At 41.8% G+C, this 18,850-nt stretch overlaps 1 protein-coding gene across 1 annotated transcript in view; it reads left to right on the forward strand.

Annotated features, from left to right (window-relative positions):
• Cltrn (collectrin, amino acid transport regulator) overlaps nt 1-9,650 on the forward strand; it is a 29,708-nt gene extending 20,058 nt beyond the window's left edge. The window contains exons 6-7 of the mRNA XM_038317456.2: nt 117-311; nt 8,940-9,650. Of these exons, the coding sequence (XP_038173384.1) occupies nt 117-311; nt 8,940-9,096 (352 nt within the window). The 3' untranslated portion in view covers nt 9,097-9,650. The remainder of the gene's footprint in view (nt 1-116; nt 312-8,939) is intronic.
• The last annotated feature ends 9,200 nt before the right edge of the window (nt 9,651-18,850 follow it).

The following is an 18,850-nucleotide window of genomic DNA, read 5'->3' on the forward strand; positions in this document are numbered from 1 at the left end:
GACGAAGCTCAAAGGTCATATTTTATATCGGTAGAGAGATGGGCCTGTACTTTGTTTCTAATGTTTTTATTTCTGTCTTATTTCATTGGTATTTTAAAATGATCATTGCCTTTTAGAATGAATAGGAACCGGATCAATAATGCCTTCTTTTTGGATGATCATACTCTGGAATTTTTAAAAATTCCTTCCACTCTTGCACCCCCCACGGATCCATCTGTGCCCGTCTGGATTATTGTATTTGGTGTCATATTTTGCATTGTCATAGTTGCCATTGCACTACTGGTTCTATCAGGAATCCGGCAACGACGGAGGTAAGATATTTAGAGGGACGATTTAAGGAATATTTGTGTATTTTCTCATGATTGGTTTAAAGTAATGTCTAAAACTTACAAAAGTCACGACTTACAAAATAACAATCATAATCTATTATCTTCCTTTATTCCATTCTGTTCTCTTTATTATTATGTGTTCATGTATGACCCCCCCCCCCGTGTGTGTGTGTGTGTCTGTGTAGGTCAGAGAGGACAACTTTATTCTGTCAGTCTTCTCCTTACCCCTATATGTGAGTCCCAGAGATCAAACTGAGGTCATCAGGTTTACATTACAAGCACTTTTATCTAATGAGCCACCACTCTGGCTTTCCTCTACTGTATACTATACTATATACTATCTTGTATCCAGACTTGAGTTTAATATCTGTGTTCTAGTTTCCTTTCTGTTGCTATGATAAAACACTGGCCAAAAACAATATGGGGGGAAAGGGTTTATTTCTTCTTTCAGATTATAGTCCATCATTGGAGAGAAGTCAGGGCAGAAACTCACAGGCAGGAACTGTGGAGGAATGTTGCTTGCTGGCTCACATTCAGCCTCTTTCATAGACTCATGCTTAGCTAGCTTCCCTCATCCCACAAAACAGGGCTTCTCTGTGTAACATTGACTGGGAGCTTGCTCTGTAGACCAGGCTGGCCTTGAACTCACAGAGATCGACCTGCTTCTGCCTCCTGAGTGCTCAGAGTAAAGTATCTGGCTTTTAGCTAGCTTTCTTACACAGCCCAGAACCACTTGCCTGCGGAATGTTGCTGGCCAGAGTGGGCTGAACCTTTCCATATGAATTAATAACCAAGACAGTCCTCACAGACATGAAAACCCAGAGACAAACCTGATAAAGGCAATTCCTCAAGTGAGGCTTATCCTCTCAGATGACTTCTGCGCAGTTTGAGGTTTGTGTTGTAATTTTGTAAGCTGGATACACAGAGAAAAGCACAGTTTTTGGGTACGTGGAGTTAATCTTTCGGTAGCAGTCTGAGTGTAAGTGCCCACAGCTGCACAGATGTTTCAACGACTTCCTACCTTTGTTCACCCAGGGCCTGTAGCTCAAACTCCTGTTCTTGATGCTCCAGCTGTGTCAGCCTGCTCTTCTACTTAATGGGTACTGGTCTCTTGTGTGTTTGTAATGAGCCCTATTGCTTGTGGCTTTTGAACCAACGCCCTGTCAGAATCACCTGGAACATTTGGTTGAAGCACAGGTTCTGTGACAGACTCAGCTTCACTAAATTAGAGTACTTGAAGGAGATGCAATTTGATATTGCCCAGGTTTTTCTAATTTATTTGATTTTCACATACTCAATTTACCAGCTTACACGTAGTGTCCCACTTCTTGAGTTCATTTTCCTGCATTCAGTAAGACAAGGTATAATGTCTAAGTTATTAAGATTGCTTCAGAACAGAATTTCATATTCCGTGGCAGTTACTGATATAGCAACAAGGACAGGAGATGGAATTGCTCAGCATGACGAAAGGAGAATGTATTTCCGGTTATAAGTATCTCTAATTTAGAGAGGAAGATGACACTTCCTCAACTTAAAAAATATTTTTATGTTTGTAAATTGTGTGCATGTGTGTGTGTTGCGGAGTATGTGCTCATGAGAGCAGAAGCCTGAAGAGTCCAGAGATGTTATATCCCCCTGAAGCTGGAGTGGTAAGGGATTGTGAACCACCTGATGCGGTGCTGGGAATCCGACTCCAGTCCTCTGTTCAAGCAGTGCACAGCCTTAAAAGCTGAGGCGTCTCTCCAGCCCCCAACCTTAATTCTTCACTAAACCTGTCTGAACACTTCCTTTCTAATACAGAGACAAAAATTCTGTGAAGTGGCCCTCATGGTTTGTGAAAGGACAGACAACTGGGGCATGCTGGGTGTGTTTGATCAAATATGTGTTGGATTAAATGCCACTCCCCACATTTACTACTTTTCCTTTGTTTTCCTAGTTGCTAACAGAAGCATTTCAGTTTCTGATGTTTCCATTTATCCCACAAATGATAAAAGAAACACTATGGTAAAAATGTGTATATGTCTATGCTTTAAACTGTGTCCAAAGATAGATTAGGATCAAGTGGTACTTGCTTGACTTTTCTAGGTGATCGTGGCATGAAATGCCAACTCCTTTGATATGGGGCATGCATTTGTTTTGGGCTTTAGAATATCAAGACACATTCTCTTGCAATATTTGAAAGTTGATATTTAGCACTTTAAAGTTTCTGTTCATTCTGAGATGGTATACTTCTGTGATTTCAAGCCATTTGAAACCTTTGCCAGTTGACGTCATTTGCTTGATTCCCAATTGCCTTACATGTAGGATATACTGTAGGAGTTAAAAGAATGGACTCAGGAGATAAACTGCTTAGGTTTCAAGTATTGATTTCTTAGATTACACTCTCACATCGAACCCATTAGCTGCGTGCAAGTACAGACAAGGAGGCAGGGAAACTGAGTTTGGGAGGAGAATATGACTTTGTGGTTCTAGAGTCATTCTGGTTAAATTTCCTTTTGCTGGCTGCATGTAGATACCATTCCTCATCTGATAAGCCAAGTGTACTGGAACTAATGGACTTGACAGGATAAAAGACTTTAGTACAGGAGAGTGCTCAGGGTGGGTCCTGGCGTACGAGTGCTCCGCAAGTGTTAGTCGTTACTGTTATTTTATTGTCTTGCCATTTGCTGCTCTTTCAGCTAAGTTTGTGATGGGATCAGCTATTTCCTTCCAAACAGATTCTGCAGTAATATAATAATTGGCTGCGTAGCATCATAATCTGTTACCTGGGAGAAGCGAGGCTGCTGTTACAGCTCTGCTTTCACAAATTCATTTCACATCCAAACTTGGAAAACAGATGGGCAAATCTTTTCTGTAAATCTGGAAAGGATCAACAATTATCAGATACATTCAGGACAATTATGGTGACCTCCTGGAGGGAAATTGTTTGTGTGTCTTAAGTTTGACATGACCTGTGGTGATTTTTCTCTTTGGTAAAATATTGCTTCAAAGATGAGGAAAGGGTCCAGTTGGAAGTTGGGGAAAGCCTGCCCATTTTCTTGAGTCAGGCTATCATGTAGCCCAGGCTGGTGTGGAATTAGTTATCTATTGGAGGATGACCTTGAACTGATTGTCACATCTTTGCCTCCCATAAACTGAAATTAGAGGTATATGTAGCTGTGTCTGATCTGAAAACCCGTTCTAATCATAGAAAAGGTAGGGATTGTTTTTTGCAGCCTTGAGGAAGAAAGCTAATGAAATGTTGGGCTTGGCCCAGCAGAGAAGGCTCAGCAGGTTAAGGTAAACGTCTTGAGTTTGCTCCCTGGGACCCACATAACAGAAGCAAACAGACTCCTGCAAGTTGTCTTCTGACCTCCACACTCACGCCATGGCGCATGCACAGTTGCTGTGTTCCTAAATCATAGATGGGGAAGACCTGAAGGGACTGTGTGGTCGTTTAAGCTACTATAATGCTTCTCTGGAGAGGCATGGTAAAGTTGTCTGAGATGAATGCGTGCCTAGACTTCTGATGGAGGAACTGTCTCTAGCAAGGCTATAGTCATTCTGCTAGTTTTGTTAATGACAGCATTATGCTGACTTCAGAGCTGCTGGATTGGGTGGACTAGAGTTCAAACTAGGTTAAACTCAAATGCTGTGTCACATGTATAAACTTCATCAGGTCACTTAATTTCCATGTGTCTCAGTTTTCCCACCTACAATAAGAATGTAATGTCTAATAACTGGTCTTTGATGTCTTTTTGTTGAGACTGGTAACCCAATGAGTATCATTGGGGTTGCTTACAGAAGTTTGGGTGATGGGTTATTTATAGGAGCACCCCAACTTACCAGTGGCTACACCACTGAGGAAATTATCTCTCCCTTCCCTAGCAACCCTTAACTGTGTGTAAATCTTCAGAGAGGGAGTGGGGCCTCCTGAGGCCCCTTTAGATCGGTACATTTCTAATTACAGTAAGGGCAAACAATTAGCATGGGAATTTCCCATTTGATTCATAATTTTATTTGTAATACAGTTTATAAGAATGTGAAGTTTTTTGTTTATTTTTTTTTATTTTTGAGACAGGGTTTCGCTATATAGCTCTGACTGTCCTGGAACTCACTCTGTAGACCAGGCTGGACTTGGACTTACAGAGATCTGCCTGCCTCTGCTGGGATTAAAGACATGAACCACTAAAGCCCAGCTTGAATGTGAACTTGTAATATGAGAAACTGGTGAGAAGATTACAGCTTTGTACAAGAATGAGGAATTTTAGAAACCCAAATGCATTCTGATTTACGACTGCGCTTACAGGAAAAGAAGAGTAAACTGGAAGCAAATAAAGCAAATATAGTAAGGACTCTGCTCATGTCTGAACATTAGCTAGGGTTCTATGTCTTAAGTCCTTGGCCTTGCTCCATTACTAAGAACAAGACAATGATTGCCCTGTAGGTAGGGCCATCTGTATTATCTGTGTCCATGTCTTCTGTGATCTGTAGGAAAGCTCCTATCATAGAATGGATGATCAATAAAGAAATAAAAGAATATACATGCAGTAGGAAATTAGTGTGCTTTGGGTAGAGCCTGGTGCATCTAAAATAGAGTTCTGGGCCAGCTCCTTTCATGAATCATTTCCTTTCCAAGAGAAAAGTTGGTAGATATATTTGAAACCCAGTTTTCCTCACCTGAAAAACAACAGTAAGAAGAAAATCTGCACTAGATTGGAGGGAGAATGAAATAAAAGCAGGCAGAGAAGATATCTCGTGTGACTCATGCCATGAAGGAGACTCTTATCACCATTATTCCTGCTGTTGACTAATACGAAAGAACTTGCCTACTGTGCCACATGATTAGAAAGTAGCCAGAGAAACTTTAATCCAAAGCCTGTTGACTCCACAGTACTGCAGTAAGTCACCCACGAGCAATGGCATCTCCATCAGATGTTATTTAGATGGATCACTAGGACTGTTCCAATTGCCAATAACCAGTTCTGTCCTGTATAAAAAATGTATTTCGTCTATCTTTCGTTCTTTTCCTGGCCATTCTTGGCACTTGGCTCTTGGGCCCTATTTTGTTTGAAGAGAGACATGGATACCCTTTCTGCATTTACTCTTTACTTCTCTATCTCAGAAGAGAACCTATTCTGGTCCATGACACACCCGAGCCTCAAGGGCCTCCTCAGATTTCTTGTGTCATCTTTTTGACTCTCTTCTCTCTGAATTTATAGGGGGCAGCCACTCTCAAAGCTTCTAGGAGGTAGTTCCATCATAGCTGTTTTTCCTCTCATACCTTTTGAGGATCACCTGATGTTGCAGGGGCAGCGGAAGTCATTATTCTGTGTTTCAGGAATAAGAACTCATGTTTTTAGCAGAACGTCAAATCGGAGCAATCCAGAAAGACAGTTAAGTTTTAGTATCCTTAATAAGAGCAACTCACAGCCACTGGATCAGTTTATTGTGGCACACGCTATGAAATGTGACAGGGTGCTATAAAGTTGTTAGATAACCTTTGAGCTGCTTATCATGTCTGCCAACTAGCAAGTTCCTGACAGCGCAGTTTCTAAAGCCCAGCAGCACCAAGCCTCTGAACAACTGGACCCAAGGTCTCCCTACTAAACCAGATGTGCCTGATTTGGGTCCAACACAGCTCAGTTTAATAGGTTTCTGTAAGGATTTCCCTCTGGCTCTTTCTGGGTGGGAAATGATCCTTCTTTGAGAGAAGAGAAACTCACCTTCCCCTGTTTGCATCTTTCTTTGTCTTATTTCCCATTCACTGTGATGCCTGATGGCTTATTCTTCCTTTGTGGTTGGAATAGGGGAGGCCAGGTTCCTTGCATAGATCTGTACATGTTCAGCCTTCTGTCATTATTCTTCCAACCCTACAAAACTGTATTCTACAGAAGACACTGTCTAGTAAACACTGTCTAGTAAACCCTGCATTGTAGTGACATTTCATTTGTGTTTGAATAAATAAAGCTTGCCTGGAGACCAGAGAGTAAAACAGTTCTACCGGTCAGCCTTACAGGCCAGGCAGTGGTGACACACACCTTTAATCTCAGTAGCAACACTAGTTGCCATAGAAACCGGACAGTGCATGCCTTTAATCCCAGTGGTGCACACCTTTAATCCCAGAACTAGAGAGCATTATAATACGGGAGGAGACAGCGCTCAGTCTCCATCTCATGCTGAGATTCCTGGAGGCAGGATTGCCATTTTTGAACTGAGGTTAAGGTAAGAGCCAGTGGCTAGCTGCTTTGCTTTTCGGGTCTTCAAATTGAACCCTAATTTTTTTTTTGTCTGAGTTTTTATTAATTGTGCTTTATTGCATTGCATATTTTAGTATGTTTATATATACATATATCACAGATAATGTGCATATGTATGTAAGTATATCTGTGTGTGTGTGTGTATCCCATATTACAAAAGCACACACCAAGATTTTTTGTTTTGAGACAAAGTTTTACTATGTGGCCCAGGTTGGCCTCAAACTCATTATATAGTCCGTGCTGGCCTTGAATTTATAGATAATATTTGTCTCTGCCTTCTGAATACTGATATGTAAGGGCGTGAACCATTATGCTGGCAAGATTTTTGTCATACGGACTCATATAACTCAGGGTAAGCTCTGACTGTTGAAAATCTAGTGTTATAGAAAGTTGTCATTCACTCCCAGCCCAAGGAACGATTTTAGGGGGATTTGGACTAATAAAATTTTATTCATATTGTGTGTGTGTGTGTGTGTGTGTGTTTGTGTGTGTGTCCAGGCCACAGTGTATGTGTGAAGCTCAGAGGGCAACTTTCAGGAGTCAAACTTCTCCTTCTACTGTAGGTTCCAGGGGTCACACCCAGGCCTTTAGATATGCACAGCAAGTGCTTTTACCCACTGAGCCATCTTGCTCGCCCAACTACACAGTTTTTGAGGATCAGTTATAAATACACATTTCCTGATAGGATTTCATCCCTATGAAAAAAATCACTTCTCTCTTTTCTAAAGCATTAAAAGTGAAGAAGGGGGGGGGGATGAGTGAATCTGGAGTCTTCCCTGTTGTTGAATCCTTGCTTTAAGGTGAAGGGTTGTCTTCCAACGCAGCTTGTAGTTATCAGCAGTTGTTGAACACTATGAAAGGGAGTGAGGCGATTCACCGTTACCGATGCCAGTTACTTTTGATTTTCTGGAAGACATAGAAAATGATGGCATCCTTGTCTACAGAAGGAAGTGTTTAAAATGTTTTAGGTCTTTCAGTGAGTAAATTAACCTGGTGGGAGGATTTCCTTATCATATGACAGTGTCATGTACACGAGTCTGTGCTGACTGTTGGGATTTGGAATGGCCAGTGATGTGTCTTCACCTTAAGGATGAGACAGCACAATAACCTGTCTTTGAAGATAACTCCAAACTTCCAACTCAGCATTAAGCCAAAAGTTTTATGAGTTAATGTTTACAATCCAATGAGTCTTGTTCAGCGATTGCCGAGAGGATTACTTGTGCAATTTGACAATGACATGTACCGTCAAATGATGACACTGGGATTTACAGGATTGGAATGCTACTTTATTTTTCATTATGAATGTCAGCTATTTGCAATCATTTAATAAGTCATCAGTAAAAACTGGAAAAATTGATATTAACTCCTAATTCCTAAGGTAGGAATATGAGTATTTTCTTCATCCACTAAAAGAAAATACAAGTGATTCATAAAATTTCATAAGTATAGATGTCTTCCCTCCTTCTCATTTTTTCCCTTTTATACTTCCCTCCCTCCCTCCCTTCTACTTATAATAGATTCCATTCAACATCTACATTGGATTAATGTTTGAGTAACTTTTTCTACAATGTTACTTTGTACGTCTGCTCACCCACTTGTTTGTTCAATCATCCATTCATCCAGCCAGCCATCCAATAGTTTGCTGTCTATCCACCCAGTCATTGTTCTACAGTGGATGGCTACAGGGGATGATCTAGCTATCCCCTGAGTTGAATGCTTACCTTTGAGTGAGTCCAAGACAGTTGTATCTTGAAATGTGCATCTTTCTGATTATGAGTATCAGATGGAAAAATTTAGGGGGGGGCAAGAATACAAAAAACTCAGTATTCTGATTCTTCTCAGTATTCAGCTGAAGGGAGTTGTCAGTTTGTCTAACTATGGGTAGTATTCAACGGACTTAACCCCATTGAGGAGCCTGAGCAGAATCAAGTATTAGAACACTGGTGACTTTTCATTTCCCTTTCTTTATTAACTAGAATTCTTCTGTAAAGAAGAGCTTTCTCTTCTCCCTTCTTTTGTGTACCTACTATTCCTGAAATCACATTAATACTGACTCTCCTGTAGGGCTTTTCAGGAAATTCCATCTTGATCATTGTCAAATAATCTTCACCACTTCCTCATCTGTCAGACCCACCTGAGTTTCTCCCGCCATTGTGGAGAGTCCCTCATGATAATCCCAATAATTTTCTTTTCTTGGTAGTCTTTTTTACCTTATCAACTGCTGTGATCCTCGAAAGCACACGCCCTCGATTCCTTCTGAATTCTCAGTTTCCTATGTGCTTTTCTGCTCTCCACATTTGTAAGCAAGACCATATTCAGCCAAAGTTTTCTCATCCTAGATCCCAACTCACTTTTTTTTATGTGCTTTTAGGAACAGCAGAAGATCGCCTGGAGTGGAAGACGCAGAAGACAAGTGTGAGAACATCATCACAATTGAAAATAGCATCCCCTGCGATCCCTTGGACATAAAGGGAGGGCACATTAATGATGGCTTCTTGGCAGAGGATGAACGCCTCACTCCTCTCTGAGAGTAGCAGCTGCTTGGCAGATTTATTTGGTTTCACCCCTCTTTTTATGTAAGAAATTTTCAATATGCCTGAATGTGGTAGACAACGAATTATACCCACAAAGACCACCGAGATCATAAGGTGTTGAGTTCTCAGAGTATTCTAGGATGTTTTTCCTGATAACTGAGTGTGTAAGTGTGGTCATGTGTGTTCGTAGCTTGTGATTTGAGCATTTCTAGAAATAAAGTCAGGGCTATAATTGCATTTCACAGTTTGAAGACCTAAGGGGGAAAATCATTTTCCCGCAGTGGAGAACAGCTGTAACAATGGCATAGAGACCATTGAAAATGGATCTTTTAAAAATATTGTTTATATTACTCTGTATATGATGAAGTGAGGAAAAGGAAATATAGGATGGATAAAAATGGAATTTTATTCTGTTCTCACGTCAACAGCTGCTTGTATATTTTCTGCATATCAGTTTTCGGTGGGGCAAGCAGATTTATTTGTTGTTGACTATTTGCAATTTGTACAAGTCCTGTCTATGCTAATTTAATAAAGCACTAAGCATCTAATTTTGATTATGTGACTGACTCTGTTTTGAGACTTGTTTTCACACCATGGAACACAGTGAGTCTAAGTTTATTAGTTATATTTGACTCTGTTTTGAGACTTGTTTTCACACCATGGAACACAGTGAGTCTAACTTTATTAGTTATATTTAATTTGATCTACGGCCCTGGAAATATGTGTTGATTTTATTTGTATACATCCTTTTCATTTGTTTGTTTTTTTGTGTTTGTTTGTTTTTGTTTTGAGACAAAATTTCTCTGTATAACAATCCTGACTGTCCTGGAGCTCACTCTGTAGACCAGGCTGGTCTCAAACTCACAGAGATCCACCTGCCTCTGCCTCCCAAGTGCTGGGATCAAAGGTATGTGCCACCATGCTTGGCTCTGTGCACATCCTTGCTTGCAGACACTTTTATTCTTCACATTTTTTATCTTTTTCAGCATAGTATTTTTTTTATTTGAAAATTACTGTTTCTTTTTGGCAGGGGCAAGGTTATCATAGATGCCTTCAATGTCTCTCGTTCTCCATTGTGAGTCTTGTGGACAGTTTTTACTTTTCGGCAGAAGTTTTTACATTTAAACTAACCTTTAAACTTGTACATAAAACATAGAATTGTATATTGTTAATTTTTAACATTTATTTTAATGCACATAGTGTATGTGTGTTATGTGTGTGTGTGTGTGTGTGTGTGTGCACATGCCTACATGTGCCATGGCATATATATAGTCTGTGGAGGTCAGGGGACAGTTTTGCAAGAATCATTCTCACCTTCTACCTTATGGGCTCCAGGGATTGAAATCAGGTTGTCTGGGTTTACAGCAAGCAGCCTTTCCCACAAAATCATCTATTAGCCCAAATTGTGTCTATTTATGTATGCACAATATATGCATGGCAGTATATATCTACAACAGATTCATGCTAAGATGTCACACACAGCATTATTTGGGGGGCAGACTCTCACTATTTAACTCTGGATGGCTTATCACTCACTGTGTAGACTATGATGGTCTCAGACTCACAGAGGTCCATCTACCTCTGCCTTCAGAGTGCCAGGATTAAAGGCATGTATCAGAACACCCAGCCTTAGCACGACGTTTTGTTATCTGTATACAACTATGTAATGTTTAACTCAGATTTTACATATCTATCTTCTCAAACATCATTTCTTCATGGTAAAAGCATTCAAAATCTTTAGAATACACAGCACAGTGTCATTATCTGTATTCGCCCTATAGTGCAATGGTGAATCAGGACTTCATGTTCCTATCCAGTTATTACTCAGCCCCACTGATCACCTCTTCCCTCCCTCCCTCTCTGTACTCTGGTAATAATTATTCTGTGCTCAACTTCTTCTTTGTATGCAGTACTAGAGGTTGAATCCAGGGTCTTGTACATACCAGGCAAGCACCATACCACTGAGCTTCTTCCAAAGCCTTCTGCTCTCAACGGCTATGAGAAGAATGAGAGTTGATCTTTTGGATAGCCAGATACGACTTACCAAAGAACAATTACATTTTGATTTTTTAAAATTATTTATTTATTTATTATGTATACAGTATTCTGTCTGTGTGTATGCCTGAAGGCCAGAAGAGGGCACAAGACCCCATTACAGATGGTTGTGAGCCACCATGTGGTTGCTGGGAATTGAACTCAGGACCTTTAGAAGAGCAGGCAATGCTCTTAACCTCTGAGCCATCTTCTCCAGCCCCCATTTTGATTTTATTTAATTTTCAGAGCTTTATTTCTATTGTCTGTGTATGGGTGTTTTGCCTGCATGACTGTGCGTCACTTGCCTTCAGTACCCAGGAGGCCAGAAAACGATGTCAGGTCCCAGAACTAGAGTTACAGAAAATTGTGGGTACTGGGAATGAAACCAGATCCTCTGAAAGAGCAGCCAGTGCTCTTCACTGCTGAGCCATCTCTCCAGCCCTCTAAAGAACAATTTTATGTCTTACACCCTCTTGAGTTGTACACTTTAGGAGAACTCTGATGCGGCTTTATATATAGAAATCTTTAACAATAAATCATCACCTGAATTTACTTAGTGTGTGTTAGTAAGCAGAATCTAAGACATGTGTTCCCAACAAGTACGTTAATTGGGGGGAAGGGAAATCTGAAATATTAAAATGGCTTGTGGCCCCCCAAAGATTATACAATATAATATATACAGAATACACATACACACAAACATATAGTGTTCAATTTTTATGGGACAGCTATTAGGAATCGTCTTAGTTACAGAGAAAGATTAAGTCACATTACTGCTAGTTATGGCTTTTATGTTGAAGGTATGAGATGAGCTCATTTGGTCACTAGCTCATTTTCCTTACTGTTTATTCTGACAGGAAGGCTTTCCTCCCACTGGGAAAGGTCTGCTCCACTAAACTCTTTGTTTGAGGATTTTTTTTTATGCTAACAGAAATGTGTCGTAACCTTGACAATCACTTTAACAGCAAAATGGAGCTTATGCCTCCTGCCTTTGACAAACACTCTGGGTAAGAGAGGGGTCAATCATCAACCACACTCCTCATTTTTAATGTCATGATCATGTAATGTGCCATGAGGGAAATCACTGTGAGGTGATATGTACTGGAAACCAAATGGTGTAAAGCACGTGGAAATAGAGCTGTTTTTCCACCTCTGGGTCTTTAGCAGAAACTCCTCACTGAAACTGGATAAAGAGAACACTGATAAACCAACACCACCCAGAAGTAATTAGGAGAGATGGTGATATCTGGACCCATTTCATAGAAGAAATGTAAATGCTGATAACTTGGCCGTTGAAATTAGACTTTTAGCATTCAGGCTTCCCATAAGAAGTAACTAAGATAAAACATCCTAGAAGGAAAGAGTGGAGCTGGGGGTACCTCAGTCTTACGGTGCTTGCCTACTGTGTAGGAGGTGTGAAGTTCTGGATTCCAGCAGCAAAATATGTACACCCACACACAACACACACGGGGCAAGGGACAGTGAGTTTATGCCTTTAGAATAATTGTCATGTTCCAGATATGAATACTGGGAACTGGGAATATTTACTGTCATTCCTAAGGAAAAGAGTGTTAGGTCTAGAACCTGGGACAAATGACTAACTGAGGTGCTCAGGGGCCAGGTTCTCCTAGCATTCCTCAATCTCCACCTATTACAGGGCCCTCCTGGCTGTCACATCTCAGCCCTTACCCTGAACTCTTCAGCCCAAGTATTGGGCCAGGCTTCACTATCCCCAGCTCCTCTGGTTTCTATATAACTCAGTCATTATGGCTATGCTAGTCTCTTGGTACAGGAGACCCCTCTTGGTCCATGGCTCCTCTCCCCTCTTTCCTCCTCCTCTCTTCACTGGTTTGGTTCAGGGACTCTCCCATATCTGCAATAAACTTTCTCCTCCACCATACCTAGGAGTAGTCTGTCCTTCCTTTTTATTTCTTTTTTCCCCCTTCATCTAGTGCTGAAACCACGGACGTGGATTCTGAGGAAACATCTGGAGTTGGCAAGTTGCTGGAGCAGTCTGTAGTTGATTTGAACAACTTTGAAAACAAAAAGGATAAAAAGAAACTCAGCCTCCAAATTCCTAGGCTCTATTTGAAAAGTCTTGAAGTTCCTTAACAGTCATATTGTGTTATATTTTATATTCTGTTCCCGCCCTTCAATGAACACATACAAAGCTTTGGTTTTCTTCTTTTCTATTTTCCTTCCTCATTTCTCCATTCTTTTTTCCATTCTCGAGAATGGACTTGATGTGTTTCACCCCGTTCATGAAATCATGCCAGATCCAAGAACTATGAACAGAGCGAGCTATGAAGACCTTTAGTGGACACTGGCCTTGGTAAATGCAAAAGTAGCTCTCTCAGGCAGCTGCAGTGGTGGCTGCCTCTGGCCTCAGCTCATCCGTAGGGTGAGGTGAGAGGATGGCTTGAGCCCAGGAGTTCAACATCAACCAAGGCAACACAGCAAGACCTGCTAGCAAAACCAGTCAGGCCAGTTCGTATTTGCCTTCATTCCCTTCCACTTTCTCTGCAGCTCTTCTTGCTGCCTTCCATTCTGTACCCTGACAAAGCTGCACCCTCAAAGGTCACTGAAGTGTTGTTTGCCAAGGTCTTGGCCTTCTTAGTCTTCAGCTCTCTTGCATCTCTGTGAAGTACTTTACAGCACTGGCACCCTGCTCAGGATTCTCCCCCCCACCACCTCTCTCATGCTGGTCAACCCCTCCATGACTGAGGTTTGGTCTCAGTTCTCTTTTTACTGTATATTTGAGACAGAGACTCACTGAATCATTCAGATGGGCCTTGAACTCACTCTGTAGTCCAGGCAGTCCTTGTATTTGGGATTCATCTGTGCCAGCCTCCAGAAGGACATGGATAACAGGCCTGCATCATCGTGCCCAGCTACATTGACATTTGTTTGTTTGTTTATTTATTTTTACCATTTCTTCTTTCCATTTCTACCACTCTCATCATCCCAGCCTCTGATACACATCATTCCATCTTTACAATTAGGGAATCAATTGTCTTCCCAGTCACCAGTCCAATTTGAAGCTTCTATTCAGTAGCTGGCCAAATCGTTTTGTTATTAAGTAGTCAAGCATTGCACCAGGTCAAATGCTAATGACACTTTGACTCTTTTGCACTGACTTGCTTGCCAGATACCTGGGGATGAGTCACCTATCTTCTTCATCAATTGTACCTCCTGTGAGCAAGGTTTCAAAGGTCCCGGGAAGGGCAGGGCTATACAAGAGGAACAGTTTTTACATTCACGATAAGCCTTTGGGGATTCCCTTGGGGACAATTCCAGGAGGTCCAACTTGCTCTTTTAACAACAGCTAAATGAAATTTAAGCCAATGAGTAGAGAACTTAAAATCTACTGGCTCAAAAATGGCAAAAGGTGGCCAAATGTTAATAACTTTGCCATCACTTTGAGTGACTGGGGCTTTCATTTAATTCCTGTCACCCATTGTGCTTGCTTCCTGGATTATCATCTATGTAGCTACAGTGGGAGACTAGCAAGACTTATGTAAGTACCACAATTGCAGGAGGGAGTAACTGGACATGAACATTCTCATAAACCAGTTCATTAAACACTGCATGGGAAACTTTTTTGAGGAACAGAACACAGTTTTGTTCCTGCAGGGTAGGAGGAGGATTGAAGGTCTTAGGAAGGGCCAGAAATCATTGTATTGGCAGCTTTTCTGAGTTTTGTATTTTTTTTTTGCAAGCATTGAGAAGCAAAATAGATTCCAATCTGTTTCTACCGTCTTTCTAACAGACCTCCCTATCATTCCTATCGGTGACTTCTCTTACCCCTAAGATTTACTCACTGTGAATATCAAATGGTCTAGAAACACTTAACATCCTTAGCCACCAGGGAAATGCAAATCAAAATGACTCTGCTATGCTATCTTACATCTGTCAGAATGGCTAAGATCAAAAACACAAGTGACAGCCTATGTTGGAAAGGATGTGGACCAAGGGGAGCACTCTTCCACAGCTGGTGGGAGTGCAAACTTGTACAACCACTTTGGAAGTCAGTGTGGCGGTTTGTCAGGGAACTGGGAATCCATCTACCTGAGACCCAGCAATACCACTCTTGGGCATATACCCAAAGGATGCTCAATCATATCACAAACTATGCTCATAGCAGCTTTATTTCTAAGAGACAGAACCTGGAAACAACATAAATGTCCTTCTCCCGAGGAATGGATAAAGAAAATGTGGTACATTTACACAATGGAATATTACTCAGCCGTTAAAAACAAGGGCACCAAGACATTTGAAGGCAAATGGATGGAACTAGAAAAAAAAATCATCCTGAGTGAGGTAACCCAGACTGAGAAAGACAAACATGGTATGTACTTACTCATAGGTGGATATTACCTATAAAATAAAGGATAACTATGCTACAATCCACAGACCCAGAGAGACTAGGTAACAAGGAGGATTCATGGGGGAATACCTAGATCTTCCTGGTAAGGAGAAATTGAAGGGATTTTGTGAGCAGTTGAGGATAGGAATCTGAATCTACAAGAATGACTTCAGTTAAGACTCCCGGAAAGAGCAGATATGTAGCCTGAAATGGCCATCTCCTGTGATAAGATTGCTGTCTAGCCCAAGTGTTATCAGAGAGGCTCCCTGCAGCAATTGATGGAAACAGCTGCAGACCCACAGTCAAACAGTAGGCGGAGTTCTGCAGGGGATTCTGCAGAGAAGGGAGAGGAAGGATGGTAGGAACCAGTGGTGTCAAGGATACCACAAGAACATGCACAGAATCAACTAACCTGGGCTCACTGGGGCTCACAGAGACTGAACCAACAACCAGGGAGCCTGCATGGGACTGACCTAGGCCCTCTGCATATATGTGACAGTTGTGTTGCTTGGTTCTCTTGTGGGACTCCTAACAATAGGAACAGGGGTTATCTCTGAATCATTTTTAAAAAAATATTTATGGGTAATTTTTTATTTTATTTTTTGAAAAAAGAAAACAAACTATTTTTTTTCATTTTACATACTAATCCCAGTTCACATTCCCTCCCTCCTCCCATTCCTTCCACCTCCCCTACCTCCCCCCTCCCACTTCCCAGAGAGGGCAAGACACATTACTCTGAGGAAGTGGCACCAGGATCTGTCCCTGCTGCTTGTACCGGCTTTTTGGAACTCATTCTCAGCCTGGATATAGTGGGGAGGGCCTTGGTCTCTGAATCTTTTACAGGCCTTTGGAACTCTGCTACTCATACTGGGTCATTGTGCCCAGCTTTAACACAAGGGAGGCACTTAGTCTTATTGCAACTTGATATGGCCTGTTTTGTTGATACTCAAAGAAGACCTGTCCTTTCTTAAACATAAATGGAGGAGGAGTGGATTGGGGGGGGTGGGAACAGAGGGGGTGTGGGGGAGGAGCCGGGAGGAGAGGGAGGGAAGGGAAACTGTGGCCAGGATGTAAAAGAAATAAAAACTAAATGCATATTAAAAAGTTTTACTCATTGAGGATATGAATCCTAACGTGTCTCATAAAAATTTTCCTTAAACAAGCACCTCCTTGTTTTGCTTTATGGATTCATGTCACTTTGCAGATCTCATATAAAAATATTATTATAAAAATATTATTCACGCTCTTATTTTGCTCACCCAGTTTCACTGTTCTTTGTTTTGTTTTGTTTTCAAGACAGGGATCTCACTATGTAGCTCTGATTGTCCTGGAACTCACTAGACCAGGGTGACCTTTACTGTTCTTTTTAAAATTAATAATATTTATTTCTTCTGGCTGGGTCCGGTGGCGCACACCTTTAATCTCAGCACTCGGGAAGCAGAGGCAGGAAGATCTCTGTAAGTTTGAGGCCAGCCTGGTCTATACAGTGAGTCCCAAGCTAGTCAGAGCTGCATAGTGAGACTTTGTTTCAAAAACTTTCTTGTTTGAAAAATTTCGCATATTTAGACAATGTATTTGGATTGTATCATTCCAATCTTAACCCTCCTCCAACTAGTGCTCCCACCTCACATCCTCGCAACTTCATCTCCTCTCTCTAAGTTGTCACTAATGACCTCCTGAGTCCAGTCAGTGTTGCCCATATGGACCCGGGTATGTTGCCAGCTAGTTAGTAAGCACCTACCAGCAGCCACACCCCTAAAGATGAGCGGCTCTCCCTCCCTCGGCAAACATCAAGTGCTAATAACCTCTCTGCTAAGAGTAAAGCCTCAGGACCCCCTCATGTTTTACTGTTTGTCCTTATTTCTTTTACCCAGTTAACAAAAGAGCCCTTTGGGTGGATAAGGCAAAAATATAACTTATTTTGTTGAACAAAAGGGGAGAAATAAAGGTTTACGGACTTAAGTGTCTTGCCCCAAATCACATAGCGCTAAAACACGTTTACGGGTCATGTTGGAGGATTAATAGTGACTTGTCACGTGTGGGTTATGTCTGTAAGTGCACATGTGTGTGCAGGTGCTTGTGCCTCTATGTACACAGGTGGAGACCAGGGGAGGACATAGGGGGCTTCTGTGCTATCACTCTCTGCCCTGTTTCTCTCAGACTGGGTCTCTCACCGGACCTGGAACTCAGCACTGTTTTTAAAGCGAGGCTGCCTGGTCCTAAGCTCCAGGGATCCCTGCTTCTGCTCCCAGCATTGGGATTACAGGTGAACATGGTTGTACATGGCTTTTATGTGGGTGCTGGGCATCTGAACTCAGATCCTCATGCTCCTGCGGCAAGCACTTTATCCACTAGGGCCAGAGGGATGGCTCAGCAGTTAAAGTACTTACTCTTCCGAGGACCTGGATTTGGTTTCCAGCACCCACATGGTAGCTCACAACTATCTGTAACTCCAGTTTCAGGCAATATACTCAGGCCTCAGGCATATAATTATACACAGAAATTAAATAAATATCTAAAAATTGCATCCATTTTGTGTGTGTGTGTGTGTGTGTGTGTGTGTGTGTGAGAGAGAGAGAGAGAGAGAGAGAGAGAGAGAGAGAGAGAGAGAGAGAGAGAGAGAGCACGCACATGTAATTATCAGAGGACAATTTCCAGAAGTAAGTTCTTTCTTATCACAGTGAGGGTCTCAAGCATTGAACCATTGAACTTGGGTCACAACGCTTGGCAGCAACTGCCTTTATCTGTTGAGCCATCTTAACAACTATCATTTTGATATTTTGAGATGAGAGTCTCTGTAGTCCAAATTGACCTTGAACTTGCTATATAAGCTGAGGCCAGCCTTGAACTGCTAATTTCCTGCTTCTGTCTCTCAATAGCTAACGTTGCAAGCTAAGTCACCTCGTCCGGTCTTGTTTCTGTTTTGATTACTTTGGTTCGCCCTTTATCTTACTCCTGTTCAAAATGCTTCATCATCAGCTTCGCTTCCTGGAATAATTGGAGCATATCATGCCAGGTGTGCACTCTAGACAGGGCAGGACCCGGGAGGGGGTTACTGAAGAATGTTTGGGGTGGTTGCCAGGATGACGGCAGGGGCAAGCCAAGCACAGCCCTGAGCCCCGCAGGCAGCGGTACAGAGCACAGGCAGAATCTTCGACAGTTGGGGTGTGTTTCACAACCGGAGAGGTTGAAAGGGTAGCTTGTTTTGCTTGAGAATTTAGATAGCCTTGTGGATGCTGCAAATTCCTGCGCTGTGAGCTGAGTCTAGTCCTGGCTTTTTCCCTTGGGCTTTTCTTGTCCTTGGTGCAGAGCGCGCCTCAGAAGATCTAGAAAAGCCACATCCAGAAC

This window comes from Arvicola amphibius, chromosome X, assembly GCF_903992535.2.
Source record: "Arvicola amphibius chromosome X, mArvAmp1.2, whole genome shotgun sequence".
In the NCBI taxonomy this organism is placed as follows: Eukaryota; Metazoa; Chordata; class Mammalia; order Rodentia; family Cricetidae; genus Arvicola; species Arvicola amphibius.